The 19200-nt window shown below is 44.1% G+C and overlaps 1 protein-coding gene across 1 annotated transcript in view; it reads left to right on the top strand.

Moving 5' to 3' along the window:
• LOC124597728 overlaps positions 1–19200 on the top strand; it is a 151445-nt gene that overhangs the window by 89230 nt on the left and 43015 nt on the right. The window contains exon 4 of the mRNA XM_047135956.1: positions 14080–14481. Within this exon, the coding sequence (XP_046991912.1) occupies positions 14080–14481 (402 nt within the window). The remainder of the gene's footprint in view (positions 1–14079; positions 14482–19200) is intronic.

The raw sequence follows: 19200 nt of genomic DNA, 5'->3' as shown, positions 1-19200 counted from the left end.
GTCGGTTTTTATATAGTATCCTTCGCGTGAACACAAAAAGCTAATAGTCAACGCATATTTTCTTGTTCAGATGTGTTATGTCTTACGTCGTTCTAAGGATATTTTCCAGTTTTAATCAAGCGTACATTTAATATTGTCTGCCCCGGTGCCCGTTGCTCAGCACGGCTGACTGTCATGCAGGTGACCTGGGTTCGATTCCTGGTACTGCCAGGGATTTTCCCTTTTGTGGGTGGTTTACTCAGCTTCGTGAAGGCAACTGAGAAGCTAGTCGACGGATTAATAGCGGTTCTGAGATCAAGAAACTCGACAACGATCGTAAGAGCGTGACCTTCCACAGCGGATCCAATGACGCCATTGGCAGAGGACGACAGGGCGGCCGGTCGGTGACGACTGGACCGTCTATGTTCGGAACGCAGAACTTTACTTTACTGACATTTTATATTGAAAATAAATCTTGTTATTGTATAACCATTGGTAATCACAGAATATACAAATTTTGATGCAGATTACGACAGTCATACAATTAGATAATTATATGAACGTTATCAGCAAAATGCCTTTGGCATATACAAAGAAAGCGTTATATGCAACGTCTTTCAGGAGGAATAGTAGACATTTTAGAGGATGGTACTACAGACTAATCCCAATGAAACGTATCATTTGACAGGTTTTTAGAGGATGGTACTACAGACTAATCCCAATGAAACGTTCCATATGACAGGTATCAAAATTTTATTGGTTAGGGAGATAAGTTTTCATTTCGCGTGTTGCTACTCTAGTTTTTAATTGTCGACTGTCAGTTTAGTTTTTAAGCTGAAGTCATATTTGAGTATGCATATTCTTAGAATCTTTGCTTGCAGCATGTTAGATGGGACAATGTAGAATAAACAGCGTATAATAAGACGTTATTGTGTCGCTCTATGCATAAAAAAATTCTGTATGAAACACGTTAATTCTGACTGCAAACGATTAACGGAACACAAAACACTGACTTAATCTTCTTGATACCAGTCGGTAAGCGCAGAAAAAATGCTACTTTGTTGTGTGGAAGGTGCCTCTTCAAGAAGTACATTATTTAACTCTCAAGAAATACTAAATTGTAGATGTGGTGCTCTACAACTGCAAATACTGAATTGTGAAATTTACGATTTTCCCGGCGAATTAATTGTTGGAAGAGATCTAGGGATTGCAGCCGGTCGTCGTAAACTTCACTCCACGATATTTCGACGGGACTCTTCAAAGGCTCACCTGAAGATGACTGGCAGGTGCCCAGTCGACATATCGTTGAGCAATGTTGAAGGTGACCAGCTGCAGTCCCTAAATATCTTCGAACAAATATTGAACTATTGACGTACAGTGAGTTGACAATAGTCATGGGATAGCGATACGCACACATACAGACGGCGGTATACCCAAGGTATAAAAGGGCAACCCATTCGTGGAACTACCGATTGTACGCAGGCGATTGATGTGGCAATGTTTCCGACGTGTTTGTGGCCACACGTTTGGAATTAACAGACTCAGAACGCGGACTGGTACTTAGAGCTAGAGGCATGGTACGTTTCATTTCGGAAATCGATAGGGAATTCAGTGTTCTGAGATCGACAGTGTGATTTCGATAATTCTATTGTATATCGTTTAAGCATGCCGCATTTATTCACAAATAATTAATGAGTCTATATGGTGTTTTTGAACGACTTTTGTAAGGAACTCGCTGCTGCTGGTTTTAGAGCATACGATTTCCTAACCGCAGAGTGTTTACTTGTGTTTTCACTGTACTGCGTGCGATTGTTGAAGTTACCGGCAGTCATGTTTGATCTGAACAAGCAAATGAACAGGGTGTGGATGAAGTATAATAAATTATTCTGTTGACAGAACATAGTCCTTCGACAAGTACACGCAGAATTTCTCCACGTATCGGTGTTCTACAAACAAGGGTAAGGCGGAACACGACTCTTTCCTTATCATTTACAGCGAATTCAACACCCTCGATAAGGTGATGAAGGTATAAGACACGAATTCTGTCATTTGCTAATTGGAAATCCCTGAGTCGTCCCCTTAATGCTGCTTACAGAAGAAAGCGCTTTCACTCGTGACGGTATCAATGTCACTCGAAACTCACATCGGCGGTCAGACGAGAACACACATGCCTCTGTAGAGACAAGCTTTCAAGACCGCTCCTCTCTAAATGTGTGGTTTGGGATGACATCCAATCAGTTGATTTGGCCTCTTGTGTTACCACATCGTCCTATACGGTCCCGTTACATCGAATTTCTTGAAAACGAGCTTGCAGTATTATTGGAAAAATTTCCTCTGGCTGCAAGGACGTTCTTCCGACATGACTGGGCTCCTGCACGTTGGCTACCAATGACGCCGGCCCTTACGGCTTTGGATTTTTACCTGTGGCAACGGCTAAAAAGTAAAGTCTACCAACAAAAAGTAAACGCAAGAGACGAATAATTCTTCTCTTATTATTGATGGTTAGATTCATATACAGTGCTATCCTCGTAAAAGAACGCCAAGACGACGTCAGAAGAGCTACCCGCGATTTTCTTAAGAGGATTCGAAAGTACATTGAAGTCAGTAGTGGCATTTACGAAAATCTACTTTGAAAGTAATCATTTGCTAGAAATTAAAATCTTCTGTGATTATTTGATCGAGTGACGTTCTAAGAGCACTGTCTCTGTGACCAATAAAAATTTGAAACATGTTATATGGAATATTATATCCGAATTAGTCTACATTTTCACATTTTAAAACATTTAGTACTCATCTTGAAACGCCTTCTATGAAATGCCGGTTATGGGTATGAGCTCAAAAATCAAATGGTTCAAATGGCTCTAAGCACTATGGGAATTAACATCTGAGGTCACCAGACCAAACCTAACTAACCTAAGGACATCATGCACATGCATGCCCGAGGCAGAATTCGAACCTGCGGCGGTAGCAGCAGCGCGGTTTCGGACTGAAGCGCCTAGAACCGCTCGACCACAGCGGCCGGCTGGGCATGAGCGCTGGCAATAAATAGATGAAAATTACACTGTATTAGGCATCTTACACAGAGGTGACGAAAGTCATGGGACACCTCCTAATATCGCGTCGGACCTCCTTTTGCCCAGCGCAGTTCAGTAACTCGGCGTGCCATGGGCTCAACAGGTCGCTGGAAGTCCCCTGCAGAAATATTGAGCCATGCTGCCTCTATAACCATCCATAATTGCGGAAGTGCTGCCGGTGCAGGATTTTCTACACGGACTGTCCCCTGCATTAAGTCCCAAAAATGTTCGATGAGTTTCATGTCGACCGATGTGCGTGGCCAAACCACTCGTTCGAATTGTCCAGAATGTTCTTCAAACGAGTCGTGTACAACTGTGGCCCGGTGACTTGTCACATTGTCATCCATAAAAATTCCATCGTTGTTCGGCAACATGATGTTCATGAATGACTGAAAATGGTCTCCAGGTGGCCGAAGATAATCATTTACAGTCAATTATCGGTTCGGTTGGAGCAGAGCCGCCAGTGAATTTCAGGTAAACAAAGCCCACACCATTAACGGGCCGCCACCAGTTTGCACAGTGCGTTGTTAAGTACTTGGGTCTATGGCTTCATGGGGTCTGTGCACACTTTACGCCTACCATCAGCTCTTACCAGTGAAATCGGGACTCTTCTGACCAGGCCACGGTATTGTAGTCGTCTAGGGTCTAACAGACCTTGTCACGAGCCCAGGAGAGGCACTGCATGTCGTACTTTTAGCAAAGGCACTCTCATCGATCGTCTGCTGCCATAGCTCATGAACGCCAAATTTCGCCGCACCGTCCTTACGGATACGTTTGTCGTACATCCCACATTGGTTTCTACGGTTATTTCACCCAGTGATGCTTGTCTGTTAGCACTGACGACTAAACCCAAACGCCGTTGCTCTCGGTCGTTCAGTGAAAGTTGTCAGTCACTGCGTTGTCCGTGATGAGAAGTAATGCCTGGAATCTGGTATCCTCGGCACACTCTTAACTCTGTGGATCTCAGGATATTGAATTTCCTAACGGTTTCCAAAATGGAACGTCCGATGCGTCTAGCTCCAACTACCATTCCGTTCGAAGTCTGTTGATTCCAGTAATGCGGCCACAATCACTTCGGAAACCTTTTCAAAACCTTTTCACATGAATCGCCTGAGTACAATTGCAGCTTCATCAATGGACTGCCCTTTTATATCTTGTGTACGCAATACCACTAGCATCTGTAGCTGTACATATCGCTATCCAATATCTTTCGTCAACTCACTGTACGTCAGTAATTCAATATTTGTTCGAAGAAATATCGGGATAGCAACCGGTCGTCGTAAACTTAACGATATTTCGACTGGACACCTGCCAGTCGTCTTCAGGTGAGTCATCGAAGAGTCCTGTCGAAGTATCGTGGAGTGTAGTTTACGACGACCGGCTGCAATCCCGAAATCTCCTCGAATATATAATTCGCAGGGTAAATTTTAAATTTCACAATTCAATATTTGCCAGTTGTAGAGTAACACATCCACAATGTACTTTGTTCTTAGCGTCAAATAATTAACTTCTTGAAGAGGCACCTCCTACACAACGTAATAGCATTTTTCTGTCCTTACTGACATGTATCAAGAAGCTTTCTGGCATTTGTGGACTTAGCGACAGCTTTTGACAATGTTGAATGGAATACTCTCTTTCAAATTCTAAAGGTGGCAGGGGTAAAATACAGGGAGCGAAAAGCTATTTACAATTTGTACAGAAACCAGATGGCAGTTATAAGATTCGAGGGACATGAAAGGGAAGCAGCAGTTGCGAAGGAAGTGAGACAGGGTTGTAGCCTGTCCCCGATGTTATTCAATCTGTATATTGAGCAAGCAGTAAGGGAAACAAAAGAAAAATTCGGAGTAGGTATTAAAGTCCAAGGAAAAGAAATAAAAACGTTGAGGTTCGCCGATGACATTGTAATTCTGTCAGAGACAGCAAAGGACTTGGAAGAGCAGTTGAACGGAATGGACAGTGCCTTGAAAGGAGGATATAAGATGAACATCAACAAAAGCAAAACGAGAATAATGGAATGTACTCGAATTAAGTCGGGTGATGCTGAGGGTATTAGATTAGGAAATGAGACACTTAAAGCAGTAAAGGAGTTTTGCTATTTGGGGAGCAAAATAACTGATGATGGTCGAAGTGGAGAGGATATAAAATGTAGACTGGCAATGGCAAGGAAATCGTTTCTGAAGAAGAGAAATTTGTTAACATCGAGTATAGATTTAAGTGTGAGAAGTCGTTTCTGAAAGTATTTGTATGGAGTGTAGCCATGTATGGAAGTGAAACATGGACGATAAATAGTTTGGACAAGAAGAGAATAGAAGCTTTCGAAATGTGATGCTACAGAAGAATGCTGAAAATTAGATGGGTAGATCACATAACTAATGAGGAGGTATTGAACAGAATTGGGGAGAAGAGGAGTTTGTGGCACAACTTGACAAGAAGAAGGGACCGGTTGGTAGGACATCTTCTGAGGCATCAAGGGATCACAAATTTAGCATTGGAGGGCAGCGTGGAGGGTAAAAATCGTAGAGGGAGACCAAGAGATGAATACACTAAGCAGATTCAGAAGGATGTAGGTTGCAGTAAGTACTGGGAGATGGAGAAGCTTGCACAGGATAGAGTAGCATGGAGAGCTGCATCAAACCAGTCTCAGGACTGAAGACAACAACAACAACAGACAGATACTTTTTTATGCATATAGCGACACAATTACGTTTTCTTATACATTTTTTACTCTACATTTTCCCATTTGATGAGCTGCAAGTACGGGTTCTTAGATAGAATCAGTGATTTGAAACACTATCAAAACTAAGAATATATTGATTTTGTGTGCCTGCACAAATCATAAACTTCGGCTTTCGTTCTTGCATCCTTTTTCCAGAGCTTTTGTGAAATATAATTCTCTCTCATCCGTCCACTTAGTGGGTACCTTTTTAAATGCCTATATTTTTAATCAGCGTGAATGTATCTAGTAACTGATTTGAAAAGTACATTGCACAGCACAATTAAGGGATTACTTTTTCGAATCAGTTTCATTGTCTCCCACTGCGACACAGAAGTATGAAATTTGGCTCAAGGGCACCTACAAGCTCCCTGTGTAATGGTTCTCAAGCTTTGAGCACTGTGACGTCATCCTCGGGCTCGGCGACACTTCAAACAGTAAGCTGTCAATGCAGGGGAAAAAACGGTCAGAGCTGAGAAGTCCATGTGACGCATAAAGTGGGTTAATCATGTCGCACTGACACTGAATTCCGCCAGAACTCCGAACAATGCAACTGTGAGCGTGACACACAGTGGGAAATGTCGTCACACCCTCTCTCACCCATATTTTACCGCTTCCTTTACACATCTGTGATGGAGCTCAGTATTGTTATGCGCAGCGTTGAAATGACACGGTTTTCTGATGGGTTGCCGAGCACAGCGTATCAGACACACCACCATACAGACTAGACATGAAACCTTCCCTTTGGGTGTTGATTCCCACACATTCCGCGGCTGGAAAAGCGGAAACACTTTTTGCTGGTTTGGATCGTGTTCAGATTTCGTCGAATGGTTTTGAACAGCCCCTAGTGGTTCTTCTATGTACGCCAGAGCAAAAATTGCGTTCCCACTTGACCGCTACATCTACATCTACATCTACATCCATACTCCGCAAGCCACCTGACGGTGTGTGGCGGAGGGAACCTTGAGTACCCCTATCGGTTCTCCCTTCTATTCCAGTCTCGTATTGTTCGTGGAAAGAAGGATGGTCGCTATGCCTCTGTGTGGGCTCTAATCTCTCTGATTTTATCCTCATGGTCTCTTCGCGAGTTATATGTAGGAAGGAGCAATATACTGCTTGACTCTTCGGTGAAGGTATGTTCTCGAAACTTCAACAAAAGCCCGTACCGAGCTACTGAGCGTCTCTCCTGCAGAGTCTTCCACTGTAGTTTATCTACCATCTCCGTAACGCTTTCGCGATTACTAAATGATCCTGTAACGAAGCGCACTGCTCTCCGTTGGATCTTCTCTATCTCTTCTATCAACCCTATCGGGTATGGATCCCACACTGCAGAGCAGTATGCAAGCAGTGGGCGAACAAGCGTACTGTAACCTACTTCCTTTGTTTTCGGATTGCATTTCCTTAGGATTCTTCCAATGAATCTCAGTCTGGCATCTGCTTTACCGACGATCAACTTTATATGATCTTACAATGAAATGAACACCCTTAGCTGCCTACAGGCGTTGATATACGTCAACGGAAACAGATGAAAATGTGTGCCCCGACCGGGACCCGAACCTGGGATGTCCTGCTTACATGGCAGACGCTCTATCCATCTGAGTCACCGAGGACACAGAGGATAGCGTGACTACAGGGATTTATCTCTAGAACGCCTCCCGCGAAACTCACATTCTCAACGTATTGTCCCGCACTACATTCGTAGTGCCCCCGCCCATTATACTCATTACTCGCGGCGCGTTACCGATTCCCGTAAGAGTTCGGGCTCTGTTTGTGCATTCGCATATAAGAAGAAGATGGTCAAGTGGCCAGTGAGCCTTAATTAAGATGGCATCTGTTCTTTCGGAAGAATAGCGCGAGCTGGGTTTCACACGATCGACTTTTTCGAAACCCATGCTGATTCCTACAGAGTAGATTTCTAGTCTCCAGAAAAGTCATTATACTCGAACATAATACGTGTTCCCTAAATTCTACAACTGATCGACGTAGGAGATGTAGGTCTATAGTTCTGCACATCTGTTCGACGACCCTTCTTGAAAACGGGGATGACCTGTGTCCTTTTCCAATCCTTTGGAACGCTACGCTCTTCTAGAGACTTACGGTACACCGCTGAAAGAAGGGGGGCAAGTACCTTCGCGAACTCTTTGTAAAATCGAACTGGTATCCCATCAGGTCCAGCGGCCTTTCCTCTTTTGAGCGATATTAATTGTTTCTCTATCCCTCTGTCGTCTATTTCGATACCTCCAATGCGATCGATGGCCTGCTATTTCCTTTGAGAAGCGTTCAATCGTGCAAAGGATGTCGGAAGTATCAAATGTTGTCAAGAACGTTGTTCCCTTGTTCTCGCACTGCAAACTGTTATTTCCAAACGTGAAATGTGTTAAATCATTTCTCCAATGGAAGGAGTGGTTTCATTGACGTCCTTATCTCAACCTCTAAAGAGTATTCGTGTCGATTGTGAGCTGCGGTGTGTCTGAAATGCTTCCCTCGGCCATCCATTCGAAAACCGCGTCATTTCAACACTGCGCGTCGCGGTTCTGACCTCCATCATATAAGTGCCAAAAGAATAGTTGAAATATGCGTAGGAGGGAGTCTAACAACGTTCCCATCGTGTGACATGTTCACGGTGATGCAGGGCAGAATTGTGATGAAATTCGGAGTAAATGTGACGTCATTAACTCACCTTACTGTTCACGTGATCTCAAATGGAATGATCAGATTACACAAGTAACAGGTAATGCGAACTCTAGATTGCGGTTTGTTAGCAGAATCCTGAAGCTATGCAGTCCTTCAACAAAGGAAATGGCTTGCAATACGTTAGTTCGTCCAGTCTTGGAGTACTGTTTGTCTGTGTGGGACCGTTACCAGTTGGGTCTGATTCAAGAGATTGAGGAGGTCCAAAGAAGAGCGGCAAGATTCGTGACTGTTACATTTAGCCATCGCGAGAGCGTTACAAATCTCATAGAAAGTTTGAAGTGGGACACTCTTGCAGATAGACGGCGCGCTAAACAGAAGGGGCTGCTCACGAAATTCCCAAATCCGATCTTCACCGAGGATGTAGAGCAACTTTCAAATCGCGCAATGATCACCATTCAAAGATAAGGGAAATAAGAGAGTTCGTACGGAGGCGTTCAGAGTGTCGTTTTTCCCTCGCGCCATCCGCCAGTGGAACAGAGGGGGGTAAATATGACTTTGGCGCGAATTGTGCCCTCCGCCACACACCGCTTGGTGGCTAGCGGAGTATATATGTAGATGTAGATGATGTAGATATGAACTTCTGAGCTCTGGCCTTTTTTTCGCATGTGTCACTACCGAGGGTGACGTCACAAGGCGCCACGTTTTTGTACCATAACAGAGGTAGATTGCAGGCACCTTTGAACCAAATTTAATACTTCTGCGTAGCAATGGGAGGCGATTAAAGGGTTTCGAAAAAGGTACCATTTAATGTGTCGCACAGCGTAGATTCGATTTTAGGAGATTCTTCGAACAATCCCTTTATCTGTTACTGAAGACGACTGTGTTTTTCTCTTTAGAGCATGCTAATTTCTAACTGCTTTATCTTTTAATACAATTGTACTTTCTTTTATATTAAATCTTTTCCATCCTCTGTCTTATTTGCATTCGCAAACGAATAAGAGATAAATAGGATCAAAACATAAATTCATTTATAACCGCCACCAGTGCCCCAGTATTTTTTTACAAGCCCCAGTTAAGACGACTGCAATAGCAGCCACGATAGCATATTGCCCTCAGATTTTGAGTTGTCTGACATACAGAACCGACCTCTGAAAGCGCTTAAACTGTTTGTGAAGAACATCCAATCATCGTCGGTGTAGGTGCAATTCAAAGAAATTAAAGAAGTATATTTTCTGAATGAAGTAGAGTACAGACTACCCAGGTGTTCAGCGAGGAAAAGTCGATTGTCCGCTCTGTTTTACCATCAAGATTTTGTGCTATCTTCAGGTGTATATTAATTAGCGTGATTTGAAGCACTGACTTCTCGGATGAGAGTCCAGTCTGTTAACTACTGAGCCATTCCGCTCGGTTCAATGAATGCGGTTACACGTCCAAAACATTTTGATATTTTAGAAGAAAAGTCTCTTCAGGCAGTTTAAATTCACGAGATACTCATGATTTTTAGCTTGAACATTTGGTCCTGACGAAAACGGTCCTTTGCAAGACTGCATCACGACGGAGCCCAAATAACCCTGTGTGCAACATTTCAGTGTGGCACCTGGACATCTAGTTAGGAAATATAGTGGCTGGTCTGAATATTTTGCACGAAACTGCGAGAAGTGGACGTGACGCAACCAATGTCGCCCGAGAATTGTGGCGACCGCAACAGAAACGGAGAAACGCGACGAAAAGCAGCGGGGGGCGCCAGCAGACCGCGGCAGCTGCAGCAAAAACTGGCGCCAGAGAGAGTGGCGGCCAGCGGGCAGAGAAACCCCACCGCGGAGGAGAGGCTGCGCTGCTTCTGTTCTTTGTTCTCAGACATGCCATTCGTGTTCCGGTGAATTCCAACGGTTCAGCACCCGTTCGTATTTGGAAGTGTGTTTTATTAATTGATCATGCTGAAAGTTTAGGTTATGTCCCAAATTGTTTGTAAATGCACTGAATGGTCGAAATATGCAGGCAGGCATTAAACGTAACGCCGGTTGTCACCATTCCTCTCAGCACAGTCCTGGTAAAAATAGATTCCCTACGCCTCGCACTGAAGTTGGCGGCGATCTGACTGCGTTTATAAAAATTATAACCAATGCTGATAGGTCACTGATAACAGCTACAAGATGCTAACTGAACTTCTTCGTTACATTACGCATTTCGGGCATAGCCCATCATCAGACGATGAAAATACAAAGCAATTTGCAGTAGGATTTTGAAACATTTGCTGTGTCCAAACACTGCGATATACCTCGAAGGAAACGATCTATTGACACACAGTCAACAGGGATTCTGAGATGTCGATCTTGTGTAGCACAACTGCCTCATTATTTACACAAAGTATTGAGTGCAATTTACAGGGAATCTCAAGTTTATACCATTCCTCGGTAGAGACTTCTAATGAAACTGTACGGCTAAGGAGTATCGTCCGACTTGTGCGACTGGAATCCTAATTTCCTGTCAGAAAGGTGAAATGATACCTAGCGCTCTACAAGGAAGTGTTATAGGACGTCTGCTATACCTGATCTACATAAACGATTTACGAGATAATACTAACAGCCGTCTTGGGTTGTTTGTAGCGACTCCGTCGTTTACCGCCTAGTAAAGTCATGACATGATCAAAACCAATTGTAAAATCACTTATACGAAACTTTCTGGCAGATTAAAACTGTGTGCCGTACCGAGATTCGAACTCGGGACTTTTTCGTAAAAGGTCCTGAGTTCGACTCTCGGCTCGGCACACAGTTTTAATCTGCCAGGAAGTTTCATATCATCGCACACTCCGCTGGGAAAGTGAAAATTTCATACAGACATCTCGTCTAAAGGATATGTCTGTATGGCGCGAAAAGTGGCAGGTGTCTGTAAATAATGAAAATTGTGAAGTTATCCGCATGAGCACTAAAAAGGAATCCATTAAATTGCGCTTACACGACAAATTACGCAAAATTAAAGGTTACCGATTCAACTAAATACTTGGGGATTGCAATTAGCAACAGCTTAAACTTGAAACAACAAATAGAAATTGTTGTGTTGGGAAAGCATGCCGAAGGTTGCCCTTTATTGACAGGGCACTTAAAAGATGCGACAGATCTGCTATGGAGTTGCCTATACTACGCTTGTCGTCCTGCACTGGAGTGCTGCGTGGTATGGGATTCTCATCAGATACGGTTGAAGGAGAATATCGAAAAAGTTCAGTGAAGGGGAGCTCGTTTTGTAGTACCGCGAAATAGGAGAGAGAGTGCCACGGACATGATATACGAGTTCGAGGGGGCAATCGTTAAAACAAAGGCGTTTTTCGTTGCGACGAAATCTGATGGAGGAGAAACCAATCATCTTTGTACTCAATGCAAACATAGCATATCTCTGACATGTACAACATCTTTGTGTGTACTGATTACGTAAGTACTCCATCCGAACAGGCATAGAAAGTCCCACCCGTACCGACCGACCGCCTTGTCATTCTCAGACCATAGGTGTCACTGGATGCCGACATGGAGGGGCACGTGGTCAGCACACCGCTCTTGCGACCATTGTAAGTTCTCGTGACCAGAGCAGCTACTTCTCAGTCAAGTGGCTTCTCAATAGACTTTACAAGAATTGAGCACATCCCCCTTGCCAACAGCTCTCGGCAGACCCGGATGGGCACCCATCCAAGTGCTAGCCAAGCCCGACAGTGCTTAACTTCGGTAATCTGACAGGGCTTGGTGTTACCACTGCGGCAAGACCGTTGGCTGTGTGAAATGTACCTATAGATCCTCGAACGCCATGGACTAGGCCTCGCTTTCCACATCCGCTTTCAAAAAATGTTCAAATGTGTGTGAAATCTTATGGGACTTAACCGCTAAGGTCATCAGTCCCTAAGCTTACATACTACTTCACCTAAATTATCCTAAGGACAAACACACACACTCATGCCCGAGGGAGGACTCGAACCTCCGCCGGGATCAGCCGCACAGTCCATGACTGCAGCGCCTTAGACCGCTCACATCCGCTTTCCTTCCCCCACATGAACCTTCTGCTGCCTTATCAAATTCCCATCCCTGTTTACACACATGAAACTTATCAACATCTTCTGCACTATCCGTGAACTAGTTTCCGGTAACCCCATTGTCTCGCCTCTGAGCAACAAACCTGGTATGCTCCCGTGCCTTCACAAACACGTTCCTCCATCCCTACACCTGCACACCTTACATATCCTTTCTCAACGCAACTTCCTTTCCCAACCTATCTCACTCTACAGCAGGACTCCTCTCTCCTTTTCCCTCCACACACAACTCTACAACTCTATACCTTTGTTCTTCTACCACTACTCTCCCCACACACCATGACTCCTCCTCACCCTCCGTTCTTCCCACCGTCGTTATTCCCACTATTCACTTCCTATCTGTCATCTCCCTAGTTTCCCCACCTAACAGACCCCTATCTCTTTAACCAAACCCCTCAACCTCTAAGGAACACATTCTCTCCTTCCACAATAATTCTTACCCAGTGTAGGTCCCTCAGATGTTAAGTTCATGTGCAGTGCTTTGGTGCCTTTTTAATAGAAAAAAGACACCTCATTGTAAATGTGTTTTTTAAATTGTATATACTTTTGGTCCTTTTAGCTGTCTGTCATTAGTATTTCCAATTTAAAACGTAAACGGTCCTCATATCTTTATTTTTCTATAATCTTTGTTATCTCTTAATAAACGTTCTTCACTGAAGAGTGGAGTACTGAGCTGCTGACAACCCCGCCCCCCTCGTATGGGGCGTGGAGGATGAAATAACAAGGAAGAAAGAAAGACTGGTCTTCTGAGGACGCGGAATAACTGTCACACCTCAATATTACTGAGCGTTTGCGGTTTACTTTGGAGAGAATTGTGCGTCATCGCTATCCACCTCTAACATTGTTACCTGGATTTGTCATTATTTTGCGGGAAGAATGGTACACGATGTTGTGTTGGCAGAAGAGCCAACACCGTGTTACGAGAGGAGGACGAGATGCACGCGTTTTAGCTCACGCAGGCTGGCGTGAGGGGGGAAGAACTATACTGACGTGAGCTCTGGAACATGACGAGGAATTAGAATTCAGAAAGCGGACATAATTAGTTTGATACTTAACTTTAATCCATTAATGATGAACGTCGCTCTTGACGGTACATGATTCACAGTATTATCTGTTCTGAAAACATTCGTAGTAACTGAATATGGCGCCTTCCTAGGTCGTAGCAAATGACGTAGCTGAAGGCTATGCTAAACTGTCGTCTCTGCAAATGAGAGCGTATGTAGTCAGTGAACCATCGATAGCAAAGTCGGCTGTACAACTGGGGCGAGTGCTAGGGAGTCTCTCTAGACTAGACCTGCCCTGTGTGGCGGCGCTCGGTCTGCAATCACTGATGGTGGCGACGTATACTAACGGACCGCGGCCGATTTAAAGGCTACCACCTAGCAAGTGTGGTGTCTGGCAGTGACACCACACACGATTCCCCGGAAAAGCATGTGGGACCTGTACCTATTCATTCCGAGACGGCTGGAAGCTGTTTGGGATGCCAAGGACTTTCGTGCATCGTATTAGGCATGACAATGTGTTTGTGGTGTTTCCATATTTTTATCCACCCCTCTGTTGATGTCGTCTTTGACCCTGCTGATAGACCGCCCTGCTCTGCCTTGCAGGCGGTGCTGGCGCTGTGGCTGCCGGCGGCGCCGGCTCGCCAGTACGCCGTCAGCGACGACGCGGCCGCCTCGCAGGAGGACGACGCTCCGTCTCCGGCGCGCCCCGACTACTCGCGCTACTTTGCTTCCGCCGCGGCGCCAGCCCCTGGCCTCGCCGTGCTGGCGCCCGCAGACCCACAGCAAAAGGACGCCGCCGCCGACTCGGCGGGCTTCGTGCGGCCGCTGGACTTCTCGGCGCTGTTCGCCGCCGCCTCCGACGCCGCCCCCGGCTCTGCCGCGCTGCTGCAGCTGCAGCCGCAGGGACTGGGACTCGCCAGCCCCGGCGCCCACATCTTCGGCCTCCAGGATGCCACCGGCGCCGCCTCCAACAGCAACGGCACCGCCGGCTTCACCAGCGACCAGGTGCGCCACACTTCGTCCTTTAAGGGTGGTAGGACGTCAAACGGGCCGACTTGGAGCAGGAGAGGCATCTCAGGACATTTTAATTTCCACTATCTATACTTTTACAAATAAATTCATAAAACATTGTCAGCATCACCAGGCAGGATTCAGGATTCACACCCATTGCAGTGGACGTTCGAAAACATAACAAAATAATTTTTTTTTAATTTGAGAAATTTCATCATTTTTTCACTTACTAATGGCTGCATTTGTTGCTATAGGTACACTTTTCTTCATAAGTAAGAGAGATTCTTCGATGAATTTTGCACAGGTGTATGAAACTCTAGAATTTATTTAATTTATGAGAAAAACGAATGAACTGTTATATTTTAAACTTCATGTTTAGAAAAAACACACATTTAATAGTTAATTACCTAAATTTTTACCACAGTTTTAATAGATTTGGAAAATTCTAGAATTTCATACACCTTTAAGTATGGTTTGTATGCTGTGCAAAATTCATTGAAGAATCTCTCTTGCTTATGAAGAAAAGTATACCTACTGAAGCAAATGCTGCCATTAGTAAGTGAAAAAAATGATGAAATTTCACATGTAAAGAAAATTATTACGTTATGTTTTCGAACTTCCACTGCTATGAGTGTGAATCCTGAATCCTTCCTGGTCATGCAGACATAGTTTTATGAATTTATTTGTAAAAGTATAGACAGTGGAAATTAAAATGTCCTCTGGTGCCTCTCCTGCTCCAAGTCGGCCCGCTTGACGTCCTACACTTTGTCTTTCAATCAGTAACACAAGCTGAGGAAAATAAACTGAGTCGGGAAATATTTCGTGAACCTTAAGACAGATTACCCACCTTACGTCATCCGCACGTAGGCCAAATAACGTAATTAGGTCGCCTGTCTTAAGACTGAAAACCGAACAGAAGAAAATCGAAGCATTTGAGATGTGGTGCCACAGACGAATGTTGAAAATTGAGTGGATTGATAAGGAAGGGAATGAAGAAGGGACAGGATGATAGGAGATCTGTTAAGACATCAGGGAATGACTTCCATGGTACTATACGGAGCTATAGAGAGCAAAAACTGAAATGGAAGACATAGATTGGAATACATCCAGCAAATAATTGAGGCCTTAGGTTGCAAGTGCTACTCTGAGATGAAGAGGTTCGCACAGGAGAGGAAGCCGTGGCGGGTCGCATCAAACCAGTCAGAAGACTGATGAAAAAAAAAGGTCCTTACGGCTCATGAAATATTTTCTGAGACAGTTTAACACTGAGCAAAAGGAAACCCCGTGATTTTCCCAGTTGCGACGCACAAGTGTGGAATTTAGCTTTAAGGTGCCTACAACCCTCCTCTGTAATGGTGCAAAAGCGTGGAACCCCGTTACGTCGTCCCCGTGCTTGTCGATGCTGCATACAGCAAAGTGTCAACACATCCAATTGAACACGATGCGTGGGGTCCTACAGTTGGTTACTTGAATAATGATAATCGTCACCAACTGGAGTATTCTAATCCAACGACGTTTATTCACAACCTGCTATCAGTTTCGACACCAAAAAGCGTCATCTTCAGGCCCCTGCATATGGAAACATATGCAGGTAGTAAAGTACCATAGTACAGACAACAAATATCACAGGTTGTGAGCAAAACGAGGATAAATCATGGCATAAAATTATGTAATAAAAATGAACTATTGTTTTCCATACAAAACAAAATTCAGCATCTGATTTAATTGCTTAATTTGTTTAATCCAGTACTCTCATACTCCAATGACGTAATGTGCCTGAGGGAAGTGCACTCGTACAACGAATTATAACAGAAAACAATGTTACCAACATTAGTAGTTTTATGTCCAGTTCATTTTCTGGAATTAGTAGAAACATTGGTGACTTATTTCGTTATTACGTTGGGGATAGTGCATTTAGGTTCAAATGGCTCTGAGCACTATGGGACTCAACTGCTGAGATCATTAGCCCCCTAGAACATAGAACTAGTTAAACCTAACTAACCTAAGGAAATCACACACATCCATGCCCGAGGCAGGATTCGAACCTGCGACCGTAGCGGTCTCGCGGTTCCAGACTGCAGCGCCAGAACCGCGCGGCCACTTCGGCCGGCAGTGCATTTAGGGTCTTTTGCTTATACAAATTATACATCGGCTATGCCAGTGTGGTCATGGACCTTAGGGATATGACTGGGTTGCTGTACAGTCACATGCACTTGTTTATATTTATTTGTGACTTCAACACTTTTCGTGTACTAGGTTTTAGGCCATGTTTTACTTTGTTTCTATATTAGAGGTCATTAGAGCATATGTTATTGCTTCGGTGGGTTTGCATTATCCAATGAACATTTGTTCATTAGGTTTTTGTTCCATGTCTTTACTTCAGTCATTTGATGTTACATTATTAGTTTCTTTCTCTTCTTTTGCCATCCATATTTGTAGGTGTTCCAGTTAGGGATATTCATGACTCTGACTGCTTTGCTGGTGTAATTCGTTGTATGTGTAGGTTCCTCTTGGGTACATTACATCACTGGAGTACGTGATCAGCAAAGTAGTTATAAATTTTATTGTAATAAAATAGGGAACTTAGAAGAACATCATTTTTCGACATATTCTTTTTGCGTTTCAACGCACTTGGTCCATCGTTGTACAAGTTTCCTGATGCCCTCATAAAAGAAGGTTCTCGGTTGAGCTGCGAGCCAAGAATGCACCGCTTGTTTCACAGCTTCGTCCGAGGCACATCGACGGCCCCTTAATGCCTGTTTGAATGGACCAAAGACGTGATAGTCAGAAAGGGCAAGATCGGGACTGTATGGAGGATGATCCAAATCTGAGTTTCCGGAGCGTTTCAGCAGTGTGGGCAGCAGTGTGCGAAAGGGCATTGTCGTGCAACAACAGAACACTTTTGACAGCAACCCTCGGTGTTTGCTTCGAATTGCAGGCTTCAGTTTGGTCTTGAACTTTTTCTTGCACGGCTAATTTGGATATTTCCATTCCATACTCTGCCGTTTACCCTCCGGCTCGTAATGATGGATCCATGTTTCGTCACCAGTAATGATCCTGTCTAAGAAGTTGTCCCCTTCGTGACCATAGCGATCTAACTGTTATTTGCAGATGTCCAAGCGCGTTCGTTTATGCAACTGAGTGAGTTGTTTTGGGAACCATCATGCAGAAACTTTATGAAACCCAAGTCTGTTGTGAATGATTTACTAGGCAGAACCGTGACTAATTAGCACACGATGTGCCACTTCGTCAGTAGTTAATCGTCTTTCTAAGAGAATCTTTGCACGTGAACGCTCAATAGCTAGTTTATTTGTGGAGGTAAACGGTCTTCCGGCTCCTTCAACGAGCGTGACACTTGTGCGACCATTTCGGAATTTTTCAATCCATTCGTAGACACTTCGCTGTGGCAAAACACTGTTCCCGTACTGTACCAAAAGTCTTCGATGAATATCGGCCCTGATACACCCTCTGACCACAAAAAAAAAAAGAAAAAGAAACAAACGGATCACTGAGCGTTGCTCTTCTTTGGTGCAAATAGACAGTAGAGCAGCCATGATTAACACCATGGCAGCGATAACGAAACTATACTAGCAGCTTGAAAATTGCAGAGATATAACAAGAAATAAACAAAGCATGCGTCATCAACGTAAAACGACAGTACTACCATCATAAACAAAAATATAACTAAATTGCGGATAATAATGGACTTACCATCGTAATTTAAATGTTTTTTTATGGATAACGATAGTATATTTTTATTATATAATTTTCTGGTGTGGTTTATCCCCATATTTATCACCAACTGCGGTTTTGGTTGCATGCACTCTCATTGTTTGCTGTCAGATTTTGTGCATTTAAACATACTGGGACCTGAAGATGACGCTTTTTGGCGACAAAACTGGTAACATGTTTTGAACAATGGACGTTGGATTACACTATAGCTATTGCTTTCAGTAATCATTATTCAAGTACTTCACGTCTCGCTACTGTCCCACTGTCCTTGATGGATTACTGGAGACTTACAGTTAAGTGGCGATACACTGCTGTCGTAGTGCCTGGTTGCAGACATGCGGAGTTTGAGGATTGTCGAAGGAGTTTCCCACCCACAGGCGCCTAGGAATCAGAAAAGGTTGTTTCTCAACATAGCTACATTTTTAAAGCGCAAAACAAAAGTGTGTGGGTGTCACCATGGGTGTTGCCGAACTGAATCTTATTGAGAGGGCGGGGGGTTGATGTTTTATTCATGCATGTGTCAATGTCACACTCCTCCACGATCACACCACTGAATGGTACAAACAAAGAGTGCTGAAAAGGCATAAACAAATTTTTGCTGTCAGTTGGCTTTATACAGTCCCTAGTGGCACGACCCTGTAAACCAGAACAAAAATTGCGGTAGTACTACACTCCAAAGGGGTGGGGACATATTCAGTGAGGTTGCAACCGCATGATGTTCTTAGAGAAGGGCTGTACATGAGTTCCTTTCAAGTGTAGTGCAACATTCAATTAAAGCTGCTTGACCTGCTGTAGTAATCTGTAACTGATGGGCCATTTGGGACCGAACGACCACCGCATTGGATGCGGTGTTGAGGAGGGTCGGGCCAGCACACAGCTCTCAGGTATGTTGTCACTTTTCTTGATCTTGGAGTCGTTACTTCTCACGCAAGTAGCTCCCCAGTTGGCATCACAATGTTGAGTGCGCCCCCGTTCCAGTCC

Source organism: Schistocerca americana, chromosome 1 (assembly GCF_021461395.2).
Source record: "Schistocerca americana isolate TAMUIC-IGC-003095 chromosome 1, iqSchAmer2.1, whole genome shotgun sequence".
In the NCBI taxonomy this organism is placed as follows: domain Eukaryota; kingdom Metazoa; phylum Arthropoda; class Insecta; order Orthoptera; family Acrididae; genus Schistocerca; species Schistocerca americana.
Note: the sequence above shows the minus strand (reverse complement) of the source record. Positions and strands in the feature narration are given on the sequence as shown.